This window comes from Rhamphochromis longiceps, linkage group LG6, assembly GCF_057381845.1.
Source record: "Rhamphochromis longiceps isolate RC_006_pf linkage group LG6, R_longiceps_female_GT1.1, whole genome shotgun sequence".
In the NCBI taxonomy this organism is placed as follows: Eukaryota; Metazoa; Chordata; class Actinopteri; order Cichliformes; family Cichlidae; genus Rhamphochromis; species Rhamphochromis longiceps.
The window spans coordinates 31,585,793-31,598,745 of NC_140562.1; the positions used below are offsets into that span (position 1 = coordinate 31,585,793).

General features: G+C 39.7%; 1 protein-coding gene across 4 annotated transcripts in view; it reads left to right on the forward strand.

Annotated features, from left to right (window-relative positions):
• Window positions 1-12,953, forward strand: part of evi5l (ecotropic viral integration site 5 like) — a 43,401-nt gene that overhangs the window by 14,428 nt on the left and 16,020 nt on the right. For 3 of the 4 annotated variants that reach the window (XM_085410224.1, XM_085410225.1, XM_085410223.1), the window contains 12 exons: window positions 2,026-2,417; window positions 5,942-6,131; window positions 7,274-7,498; window positions 8,352-8,426; window positions 8,650-8,775; window positions 8,993-9,136; window positions 9,286-9,375; window positions 10,150-10,247; window positions 10,527-10,587; window positions 10,683-10,736; window positions 11,297-11,329; window positions 12,161-12,301. In XM_085410224.1, coding sequence (XP_085266350.1) covers window positions 2,176-2,417; window positions 5,942-6,131; window positions 7,274-7,498; window positions 8,352-8,426; window positions 8,650-8,775; window positions 8,993-9,136; window positions 9,286-9,375; window positions 10,150-10,247; window positions 10,527-10,587; window positions 10,683-10,736; window positions 11,297-11,329; window positions 12,161-12,301 — 1,479 coding nt within the window. In that variant the 5' untranslated portion in view covers window positions 2,026-2,175. The remainder of the gene's footprint in view (window positions 1-2,025; window positions 2,418-5,941; window positions 6,132-7,273; window positions 7,499-8,351; window positions 8,427-8,649; window positions 8,776-8,992; window positions 9,137-9,285; window positions 9,376-10,149; window positions 10,248-10,526; window positions 10,588-10,682; window positions 10,737-11,296; window positions 11,330-12,160; window positions 12,302-12,953) is intronic. The other variant, XM_085410226.1, reaches the window with a different exon arrangement.

Sequence of the window (12,953 nt, forward strand, 5' to 3'; positions counted from 1 at the left end):
CACAGCCACCCTGGGGCGCACTGACAGAGGCGAGGCTGCCGGACACTGGCGCCACCGGGCCCTCTGACCACCACCAGTAGGCAACGGGTGAGGTGTCTTGCCCAAGGACACAACGACCGAGACTGTCCAAGCCGGGGCTCGAACCGGCAACCTTCCGATTACAAGGCGAACTCCCAACTCTTGAGCCACGATCGCCATGTGATATATATTTTTCCCTATATGAAGTCATTCTTTTTTGAACAAAACTCAAAACAGAGCCTATTAATCTTTCAGTCATTTCTAAACTCCCCCCCCAAAAAAAAAAAAAAATCCCACATGCATACTACCCTTTAGGTTCTAAGCCCTGGGTGTTTCAAATGTCTGGCTCCGCCTCTGGCCCTCAGCCTTCTGTTCCAAACCAGCGGTGTCAGCTGCTCATAAACTGTGTGAAATCTGAGTTTATCTCTCTGAATTTACTCTGTAATTCATTTGATTTGTTTAATAGTCTGGTTTTAATAAATTCCTCAGCTGCTTGCAGTCATTTTGTGGCACTGTTTCTGAATGTAGATGAATGTGTGACCATGTCTTAGTCCTTCTGAAAGCTGTGCAGTGTGATCTTAACCGAATAACAGTGTAACAAGTAATTTGCAGTAACTTTTTATTGTGATTTTTTTTTTCTTTTTATATGCTGACAGGTCAATTCTTCCCTCTGATGGAGGAAAAAAAAAGTTGTGATTATGTCTGTGTAAACCACATTAGAGCACTCAAATCTGTGATAAAGAGAAAATTAGCTTCATACTTATTGATTTCTGACTCAGAAACTTGATTATTACTATAACTCATTGTTCTACATCAGACTTTCAGCTTCACCTTCTTTATCCTTCATAGAGCAATGACATGAAATTTACACCCCAGGGGCCAAATCAACCCAGTAATAGGTTGCCATCTGGCCCGCAAACAGTTTTCTGTTTTACTAAATGAAACTGACTGAAGAGGATCAAAGCTTTGTTTAATGTTGTGTTAACTCTTTTCAATGTAACCACAGTATTTTTACCTGTAGCTTTAGAATAGATAGAAATGGATTATTAGGTGTGGGTGACATAGCCTCCAAATTATATCACTATATTTCAAGGAAATTCTGATAATATTTCTGACAGTAATGGGAGAAAACATTATTGGAAGCACTTTTTGGTGCTTCCAGCTTACAGGCAGTGGTATTTAGTGGTATTTATTAGTGTGAATAAAAATAAAGGACAGTTTCCATCCTTCTTTTCCAGTGAGTTAATGCCATGTTGACAGAGTACCTGATTCAAAGGGAGAATCTGTTACTACAAGGCACCAGCAGCAGCAGTACAGTGCAATAGCAGTGACACATTAAATTAAGAACAAAATTAGCCTTCGTACTATTTTCTTTGTAAACTTTAAATCAAATTTGCATAACTGCTAAATACTTTAACAGAAAAGTAACTTAATCATGTAACTCCTGAGGAGTCGGCACAATAGTGTGAAAGTTGAAAAATATGTTGTACCTGGAGTGTTTGATCTTGAGTTGAGCTTGTTAAAAGCTGCTTAAAGCCCACACATGACCAGCTAGCATATAGCTAGCATGTCCGCCTTCATAGACTAGATGTTTTTGATGGTGTGTTTTTTGCCTCAAGTGATGAAACAAGTTTGTTGTTTCCACCTTTAGCAGGAACAGTTTTGTTGCATATTTTGTAAAACGTTGAGCTTTCTTGGAGGTTGTTGTAGTAACTCCCTGCTCCTTTTTTACTAAATTGTCATCAGAGAGTCACACTTAGCTCTCCTTGTTAGTAATGCCTGGTTTATTTTTGTCATTGTGTGCACTAAGGAGCATAAACGCTTGATATCGTTTGATATCATGATATGATACTTTCATATCGCATCATTATACTGGTATTATCAGGCAATATAGTATGGCACCTGTGTATTAACTTATCAAGTTAATAATAATGACATGAACTAAACTATGTTTGGTTTTTATTTATTTAGCCTTTGCTCACATACATTTCTTTTAATTCTTGGCAGGTTTGAGGACCTCTGATCATATAGGCTTGCCTGGTGGCCAATCAGGCAACAGCCAGGCTCACTAAGGAGGGAGACATACAGTGAGACTGGGAGACGTTTTTTTTGAGCACACCAGCACTGCTTTACCCACCTCACGCCAACCTCAGCATCATGTCTATCCCCAGCGGCAGCCCGGAAAGAGAGGGCTCTGGTGGGGCTCCCCCTCAGCTGGAGTGCCCTTCCTCCCCACCTGGCATGGATCCAGATCCCTCATCGAATGGCAGCCCTGTGCTCAGCCCAGACTCCTCTTCCCACGATGCAGTGCTGTCAGCACCTGCAGCCTCCCCAGCAGACTCCGAGAACTTGAGTCCTGATGAATTAGAGCTGCTAGCCAAACTGGAGGAGCAGAACAGGTAAGATCAGTAGTTGTCATTGTTGTGTTAAGCTTTTAAACTGAAAACACAGCAGTTTTTTAGCTTCAATGTGGCCCAGGATTTATTAACTATTTGACTTTTTTTTTCTTGTATAGGAAGCCAGTCAAATCAAAGTCTTTGTAACAAACCTTGTAGCACCATATCAGACTAAAAAAAAAAAAAACAACAACTGCGTGAGAGCTGCAAGTTTAATTGCAGTTTTCACAAGAAAATGAAAACTGCATGTTTAAGAACCCTGTTTATGTTTGATGCACTGATTGAGGCATGTGCAAAGTGTTATAGCAGCACAGCATTGTTATCAGAATGCAGTAGTCTCTTTTTGCAGAAAATCTTCCCCAAAAAATCTGCTTCTGCCTTGATTTAACACGGAGATGCCTGAAGAGATTCGCCTGTTCACAGGGAGATGAAGCTGAAAAGACACTAAAGCGTATTGCATGCCAGCAGTTATGACTTCACATTTGGCACACACCACTGAGCACAAGGACAACAGTGAGGATGAACTGCTGTTAGAGTCACCAGGCAAATCTAATAAAAAACACTTAAAAAGATTGGCAACTTTGGCCCAAAATAAGCATTTTTTTTTCCTCTGCAGATTTACTCACTATTACATTGTCAATATCTGCCTCATCTCACCTGAAACTCTGAATGAATGTCTTGGTAATTGAAAAATTGGAAAATTACTATTATGTTCATGCCTGTGAGTGTATGTAAACTTCTTACCACAACTGTAGATACTGTGAAGGAACGAGCTGGTTAGGCATGAAGTCACAGAGCAGTTACAGAAAAAGTAGATTTTATTTTATCTAAAATTGCCAAGAAAACCCAACAAATTTTTACAAAAGTTAAAATATTTTTATGAATCCTTGAAAGAGATCAAATAAATAGCTAAACTCAAGTTGTGTTATATAATCCCCTGTTCAGTGTTGGGAAGGTTACTAAAATGTATTCCACTACAGATTACAGAATACATGCCCCAAAATGTATTTTGTAACGTATTCCGTTACATTACTCAATGAGAGTAACATTCTGAATACTTTGGATTACTTAATAATATATTATCATGCTTTTTACAACTACATGACTGTACTATTGCTGTGTGATTTATTACTATTACTGAAGGCTACTCGCCATACCAATACCAACTAGATTTTTAAATCTTAATATAAAATGAGTAACAGTAGGGTGGACATTAGGTAAGGCTGCACTTTTTGCGGCAATCACAAACTATTCAGCACGTATATAAAACAGGTCCCATAGTAAAGGGACCTCTGGCTAATACGTCGGGTTGCGTGTCGGGCTGGTAACCGAAAACTAGTTTTACTTTCTTGCCTGGGTCAACTTTGCTAGCGAGAGGCAGAGAGAGGCGTTGAAAGGCTGCTCCAACAGAACTTATTGTTTCGGAGAAAAACACGAACACAGTGTACAGTCGAGTCTTAATAGCTTACTTACAACTGGGCTACACTGCCCATGAGGCTACATTCTTTAGGGCTATGCCTGTAACACTCTGCCTATTGCCTTCATATTAAATAATTTTTTGAACAATAATTTTTACAAATATTTTGTCACATCATTATGCGGGCCGCAAGTAGAGGTGACAAGGGCCGCGACATTGAAACACAGGCATTAGAGGCTCTTAATGCGTGTTTTGTTTGGGTTTCCACCAGCGTGGAATTACCAAAAATACAGAGGGGACAGCCTAACATATGAAACAGGAAAAGACTCCTGTGTAATCCCTTTTTTTTTTTTTTTTCTTTTTTTTTTTTTTTAATTAACAAAGTAACCGTATTTGGAATACCACCCTTTAAAATGGTAACTGTAATGGAATACAGTTACTCATATTTTGTATTTTATATACGTATTCCATTACTCCCCAACACTGCCCGTGTTAATATTACAACTAACTGCTCAAACAGAACAGACCCAAAATCAGCTTAAACAAACCAAAGACTGACCCGACAAAGGAGAGATAAAAATACTGCCTCATCCGATCAAATGAGAGACACAAGAAGAACATACACTCTAACAAATGAATTCATTAGAAGGAAACAAACCCAAGAGTTATAGTTATAGTAACTATTGGTTACTTTATATTAACATAAATTAATTAGAACTAAAGTCAAGAGTCCAAGGAAATAGTCCTGGATTCCTGGGCATTCCAGGACGTCAGCAGCTAAACGGACTCCACGGCATACTAAGGTTAAACTGTGTACCACAAATAGAACCAAGGTATTTCAATAAATGCTAAACAATTACGAGAATGATGTGCGATATCAAAGATTGTGTTGTCAAGTTTGTGTTCGTGGAACTCAATTATGATGAGAGGTTCCCTGCAGCAAGGAGCCTTCATGGTGTTACGGCTTCTTTCTAGGATTGTTAAAGTTCACATATGGAACAGAAAGGAAACACACAAAGGTACATCTAGATAGAAATTCGCATTGAAATTACCATTTTTGACATCCAAGTGTAATGGAGTCAGGCATGATGGAAAGTAGGATTTATAGCAAATATAAAACTTTTCTGGTTTTCTGATTAATACAGCTGAATTGTGTAGCCTCTGTTAATAGTCACGATAGCGGGAGGGTCACATGAACCACCATGGGGTTCACTCAAGACCAACTTTCTTTAGAGAATAAAATTTTATAATCAAAAAGGATTAAAATAAGATACTTTGCAATTTCTATGTTGTGTGTTACTTCAGGAAGCTCTGTGTTTCAGGATCTATTTTTCCAGGGATAAATTTGAACATTTATTTTCTTGGCTTCAGAGAAAATAATTGTTGTTGTTTTTTTAATTCAAGGTTGAGGTTTAATCTGTGTTAGGTAATGTTTAATCCCACACAACCAGGAGCACTAGCCTTTGCATTGGAATTTGTATTTATAAATGTGTTACCTTAAATAATCCACCACTGCAGAAGGAGTGTTTTCGTTAGGCTGTATTTACTGCCATCAAGCTAAAATCCCAAGAAATCACATTGAGAAGAAGAACAACAGTAGCACATTTTCAGCTTCACAGCCAGTCCCAGCAGAATGGTCAGAGTGCTGGACGGAGGTGTAAAGTGACTTAAAAGAAACCGACATTTGAGGTCAAAGTGGACTGAACCTTGGAGTAAAGAGCTGCCCTTCTTAATCACATCACCTCTGCATTTTGCTGCCCTGCTGTACAGCAGACTCCACAAGGACTTAAAGGAAATCACTCGCCCCAGCCTATATTTGAGTTCGAGTTCTTCCAAATTCAAACTCATAGTTCAGGAGCATTTTAGCTTTAGCTTAGCATATAACCATTAAACGCCCTTCCCACCTAAATAAATGAATAAATAAACCAAGGGGAACATGCCTTGCAGCTGCTGGTGCCTCTCTAAATTTAGCATTTTTTGCAATGTCACATTCTGCCTCTCGCTCTCGCTTATCTTAGCTTAACTCTCCAGTGTGTAACATAAATAAGCTCTCCTGTGTGATCAGTCATAAATTCAGCTTCCTGTTCTCATAATCTGTGTCTTCACGCAGGTTGCTGGAGGCTGATTCCAAGTCCATGCGGTCAATGAGTGGCTCGCGACGCAACAGTGGCTCCTCGCTGGTCTCCAGCTCCTCGGCCTCCTCAAACCTGTCGCACCTGGAGGAAGACACGTGGATCTTATGGGGCCGCATCGTCAACGAATGGGAGGAGTGGAGACGCAAGAAGGACAAACTCCTGAAGGTGAGGGGAGAGTCTGGCACTTGAAGTGGAGAATGACGTATTTGGAAGGCACATGTGGTTTTTTTCACTGAGAATGAGTCACTGAGTGCGATTCAAAATAAGAACACCAGTAAGGAAATTATGAGCCTCCTCATTTTATTTTTATAGTTGGCGGGTCACATTTCACAAGTCGATTTTCCAATTTGTTTCCTAATGTCTGACTCATATTCTAGTTTGCTTTGTTTTTTTTTAAGTGGCTGGTTGGTCATTTATAGCTTTGCTCACAGACTATGACTGGTTTATTTCTATTCGTGAAGGCACAGTGGGTCTCCTTTTTCTAGCTGTCTGCAAGTGTGCTCAAAAATGTCTCGCAGTGTTACCCTCAAATTCAGCACAAACAAAAACACTATTGGTATGAAGCTGTCTTTTTTGTTTGTTTGTTTTTAATACAGTAAAATACCAATAATCCCCTCTATCTGCCCTCTGCCTCCCATCCCTCTCTTTGTGTCTCTGTGTCCTCCATCACAAAAAGACTAAACCCCCAGGGAAGACAAGACGGATGAGAGAGGACACAATAAAAATGAGTCAGGGGAACCTGGGAGCTCACACAAAAATCTATAAGCAGGCTATAAATGCTGAAAATAGAAAATAGCAATCCATCATAATTTACAACTGAGTGTGATTACAAAACGATGCTAGATTGTCCTTGTAAATATAAATCTGTTAGCGTTTCATAATTGAGTTTGCATTGATGTCTTTTCTTCTGACGTGCTTTAATATCTGTAAAATGACATCTTTCAGTATATAAAGAGGCTGGGTATTAATAATGGATTGCATTTATATAGCGCTTTTTGGGGCCCTCAAAGCGCTTTACAATTCCACTATTCACTCACACACCGGTGGAGGCAAGCTACAGTTGTAGCCACAGCTGCCCTGGGGCAGACTGACAGAAGTGAGGCTGCCATATCGTGGCTCGGCCCCTCTGGCAATCAGCAGTAGGCAGTAGGTGAAGTGTCTTACCCAAGGACACAACAACCGAGACTGTCCGAGCCGGGGCTCGAACCGGCAACCTTCCGGTTACAAGACAAACTGCCAACTCTTTGAGCCACGACCGCCCTGTACTCTATTTTAATATAACTCGTTTCACTCTCTCTGTCTTCCAGGAGTTGATCAGAAAGGGCATTCCTCATCATTTCCGGGCCATCGTGTGGCAGCTTCTGGGCAACGCCACAGACATGCCGGTGAAGAACCAGTACTCTGAACTGCTGAAGATGTCCTCCCCCTGTGAGAAGCTAATCCGCAGAGATATCGCCCGCACCTACCCTGAGCACGAGTTCTTCAAAGGCCAGGACAGCCTCGGACAGGAGGTCCTCTTCAATGTCATGAAGGTGAGAACTGCAGCGTTTGATCACCTCAAGGTCTGAATTTATCAGGGGGAGGGGCTTTTTTGTGTTTTTGAAACATGGTTTATCATCTGTAAAAACTGACTTATTTACACTGTGAGCTTTGAAATATGTGTATTGGTCACACTGGAGAAAAAATAAGACCAAACCAAAAATGGTTACAAGCACTAAGCGCTGATTTTGGTTGAGCCGCAGTCTTAAATCACTCTGTAGTGTCACTGTAGCACAACAGATGGATGAACAGTCAACTTTCTGGAATTTCCTTCACTTGCTTTCTTAAATGACACATCTACAAATAAATGTCTGGATAAGAACGACTAATATGGATATGTTGATTTAACAGTGGTTTGAAATTATTGTATTTAGCTATTGTATTAATTTTTTTTTTTAATTCCGACTTTATTTCAGAATGACAGGAAGTGCTGTGTAGTTTTAATGAAACCCTAACATGCAAAACTAAAAGCCATTTTTAAACCTTTAATCTTTCTGCAGCAAATGGAAGGATTTGATTGGCTGTGTCTTTTTGATCAGACTGGGTTTTACCTTCGTAATGTGATTTTTTTTTTTTTTGTTCCTGGGGAGAAAAACAAATTGCAGAGACACACAAAAATGTGGAAATATGTTTACTATCATGGAGACAAGCTCGTTTCCTGTCTGCAAATCAGTCGAGCTCCCTTGTAGCTGAGCTGCTCAGGAAATGAAGGGACCTCTGTTGACTTGTTGGTCCTGTCGCTAGGTCTGATTGTCCTGTCACAAATAAAGATGTATTTTTCTAAACATACAGAACATAGTAACTGAAATCTGTTGTGTGTGTGCATCCTTTTTTTCCTTTTTTCAGGCGTACTCTCTGGTGGATCGAGAGGTGGGCTACTGCCAGGGCAGCGCATTCATTGTTGGATTGCTTCTAATGCAGGTAATTGTCAAACGGTGTGCTGCAGGAAACTGAACCATAAGAGAATATTTTTGCTTCAAGGCTCAGCACATTTTATCTGTAAACAATGTCTTTATTATAGCCACAGTTATTTATGTAGCAGGTCTTTGAAAAATTAAACTGCAGTTAATTTGTTTTTTGAGATGGTGTATAATACAGAGTCCAGCACAGTTTGATTTCTAACAATCTTCTCGCCTTCTCCCAGATGCCAGAGGAGGAGGCCTTTTGTGTTTTTGTTCGTCTGATGCAGGAGTATCGCCTGAGGGAGCTCTTCAAGCCCAGCATGGCAGAGCTCGGTCTCTGCATCTACCAGTTTGAATATCTGCTACAGGTAAAGAGGAAGCAGGAGCGTGCATCTAAAAAACGATCAATGTTGCAGTGTGAACGCTCTCCACAAAGGGGCAGCAGATCTTTCTTTTCTTTTTTTGTTTTTTTAATCTCCAGCACATCACTTCCTTTTCAGGTATGTTCTCTTGGGTCTATTTTAGTTTTTTGAGATGTTAACTTTCTTTCCTGTTTTTGTTTTTTGTTAACATTTGCGATTTCAGGAGCAGCTTCCAGAGCTGAATGTCCATTTCCGGTCCCAGAGTTTCCACACTTCCATGTATGCCTCATCCTGGTTCCTCACGCTTTTTCTCACCTTTCTCCCTCTTCCTGTCGCCACACGCATCTTTGATATTTTCATGTATGAGGTAAGAAATATACAAAGCATACAAAATATCAAAAGATCGGTTATAACTGTGGATATGTTCCACCTTACTAATTGTGTTTTTTATATATGTGTGTGTGTGTATATATATATATATATATATAAATTATACAATATCTGACCTCTCTGCAGGGCCTAGAGATTATCTTCCGTGTAGGCCTGGCAATCCTGCAGTACAACCAGACTGACCTCATTCAGCTGGACATGGAGGGCATGTCACAGGTACGCAGCTGTAGCTTTGCGGTGCCTTCTGCAGAAATTGTTTTGTGCACAGATTGAGCCATGACTCAAAGGCTGAACGTCCTACTTTCCTTTTTGCACGCAAGCTTCCTGAGCTACAAATCTAAAGTTATGATCTAATTTGATAAAAATAAGCTGCTCTCGTTTACGTCCATTCAACGTGATTTTATCTGATTGTCTTCTATGAAATGGAACACTGACTTGCTGCTGAATTTTACACTATGTTTGTGTTTAAATTTTGTGTCCGTCAGGCAGCGTCCACAATCTGGATTTACAGCAATTCAGTAGAAAACGTGTAATTTTTTGTTGCTCACTAATAAAAACCTTTTAGATAGGTGAATTTGATCTGGATCTTAATTTCTTATCTTTGATCATTTCTTATCTTTATCTTCCTCACAAAACCTACGGAAAAAACATTAAGTTTGTACCTGTACATTTCCCAGTTTTTTGACTTGCACTGCAAACTTGAATTAATTTGAATACTGTATATGCTTCCAGTTCCTAGAAGTGCATATACATTTTTACGCATGCCAAGTGAGACTGTCATGTCATTAAATCAAAGTATATTAAAATATCTTAGTTTCTTTTTTTGTTTTTGTTTTTTTAAGCAGGAGCTCCTGGCTTGCCTCAAGGCCTTTTGTAAATCTGTGGCTGTTTTTTCTTTACTCATTAAAAAAAAAAAAGCGAGTCTCTGCATCTTCATTAAATATGAATGACCATCTTTGTCATGTGCGTTTCTCCCTTGGGGTCTGCCAGCATTTCCAGAAGGTGATCCCCCACCAGTTTGACAGCTGCCCAGACAAGCTGATCCTCAGGGCCTACCAGGTCAAATACAACCCCAAGAGGATGAAGAAGTAAGAACGCTCGTTAGTCGGCTAACAAATAGTCAGACTTAAAGCTGGAGAGCCTTTATGTAGACCAGTGAGAGTTTTGTTTGTGTCTTACTAATGCTGAGGTTTCTACACTTAAGCGTGTGCATGGTTGTTGTTGTGCGTTTGTGCTGTTTAGGTAACTTCTGAAAGTTGTTTTTCTGCGCTGTACACCTCAGATCTTTGGCTTTTAAACATTATAGTTAAAAACAAGGAAGATTGAGGTAACATTACGTTTTCTTACTGTTGTATCTTTCTCCTCAGACTTGAGAAAGAATACACCACCATCAAGAACAAAGAAATGGAGGAGCAAATTGAAATTAAGGTGCTTATATCTTGTTTGTTTGTACTGCAATAAAATATTTGAAAAGTGAAGTGAAGCAAACATTTTCCACTTGTCTTCCTTCTCTCTGTGTTCAGAGGCTACGCACAGAAAACAGGCTGCTGAAGCAGAGGATCGAAACCTTGGAGAAGGTGAGATAGGCAGATGTGACTTCAGTTTATCTAAATGCTAATAAACATGAGAACTTCACTGAAATAGAGAAATTGGATGAGGCTGAGCTAACACGCTTCACATTTTGATTCTAGTTAAATTCTGTGTGGTTCGGGGTTGAAATTTACAACTGACGAATATATTGTTATTGGTTTTCTTTCCTGTGTGTGTGTGTGTGTGTGTGTGTGTGTGTGTGTGTGTGTGTGTGTGTGTGTGTGTGTGTGTGTGTGTGTGTGTGTGTGTGTGTGTGTGTGTGTGTGTGTGTGCACACCTGCGTGTGCCCGCCTTTTGTGCTGTTTCAGCACGCTGCTTTTGTTCATATTTTCCTCTTCTGTGAAATTGTTTTCTGAATGATCTCACTGCTGCCTCTTTATTCCCTCACAAACATGTCTGTGTTTGGTATCTCAACTTTTTCTTACGTCCCTCCTTTTGGAATTCATCCTGGTTTTTCTTGTTTTATCCTTCCTGGTGACCCACTGCTTTTCACTCTCTTCATCTCTTTATTTTCATCCTCTTGTTCCTCTCCTTCGTTGCGCTGTAGGAGAGTGCTGCTCTTGCAGACAGACTGATACAGGTAGAGTACTGTAAACCACTTTCCCACTGACCTTGCTGTCCTTTGTCGTACTCACACTCTGCTCCTCTACCGTCCTGCATTGCTTCTCTCCCTCTCCTGTAACAGCATCCTGCCAAAAGTGCATGAAAGCTTTTTGTTTACATCGTATATTTGTCTCTAGCCCACAAGACAATCCTTTAATGCCTGAATGCATGTAGTATTTATCCATGATGGAGACTGATGACGTTGTACAATCCTGCATGAGGCATGTTGAAGTTCAGCTATTACTATCATTCATTTATATTTGAATACCTACAATTAAGGAAAATTTGAATGAAATGTACATTTATTTGCTTTCTTGCTAAACACTCTAGAAGGTATAGATACGTGATTTGATATTGAATGTGTTTGATTTCATTTGTACAAAATTGTAGAAAAAAATACACCAGAAACTTGTTTTCTTCATGGTCATGCTTGAGATCTAATAATTGTTAAAAAACAGAGACTGAGACAGAGTTTTAAGTTTTTTATTGCTTTCGGATACAGCCAGGTTAGCTTTCTGTCTGTGTTTCAATTCATCATGCTAAACTGAGCTAGTTGGTTGTTAGCTTTAGCTTTAAAGGACAGATGTAAGAGTGTGAGTGATATCCTCAGGTAGGCGATTTACAAGAAAGCAAATAAATCTCCTTACTAAAATGTTGACTCTCAGTATGACATGAAGCAAAGTTCTCTATAACCATTATATTGTTGTTTTGTCTGGAACCACCCTTTTCCCCCTGCATAGTCTGAATTTGAAAATTGCACTCCACTGACGATTTTAAATGTCATCCTATTTTGGTCACACTATTCCAGGGTCAGGTGACTAGGGCGCAGGAAGCAGAGGAGAACTATGTGATCAAGCGAGAGCTGGCGGTGGTGAGGCAGCAGTGCACCACAGCTAGCGAGAGCCTTGAGAAAGCACAGGACACCATCCGAGAGCTACAACAACAGAGGGTAAAAGAATGAATTAATAAATGAACCAAGATAGCAAGATGAACTGTTTCCCTCCTGCCTACAGTCTTTATTTTGTCCTATATTTAACTTACAGATAGGCTCTGTAAGCTGTGTATTTCCTGATAATGCTTTTACTGTTTGTCAGATTATTTGGACTCAAAATCAGGGCACAAATGTCGCAAACGTTTAAGTGATTTCACTAGAATGCAACACAATTTGATCAGATTTCAATGTCAGTATATCAAAAGGTTTACAACTTTGTCAAGTAACCGAATATATCAAAGTTCACTTTGTTGTCAAAGACACACACACACTCTAGTATGATTGTTAGTATGAGCCAGTCATAGACTGTATATGGAAAAAGGACAAAGCCACTATAGCATCATTTGTGAAGCGCCAAAGTTGCCCATCTGGCTGGCGCCATGTTGGCCAATTGTGGAAAAATTTGGATTGGGAATCTTCCTGGTGACTGATTTCTTAGTCAATTAAACATGGGGTAAAAAATCTGACTAACCGACTAGTCTAAAACCAAGAAACACTCAGATATTAAGTAAATTTGAGAACCGTTTAATGCCAAAAACTAATAACAAAGGCTTTTTAAACACTTAATCAACTTCTTCAACAATGAATCATTCCACTTAACTAGATTAGT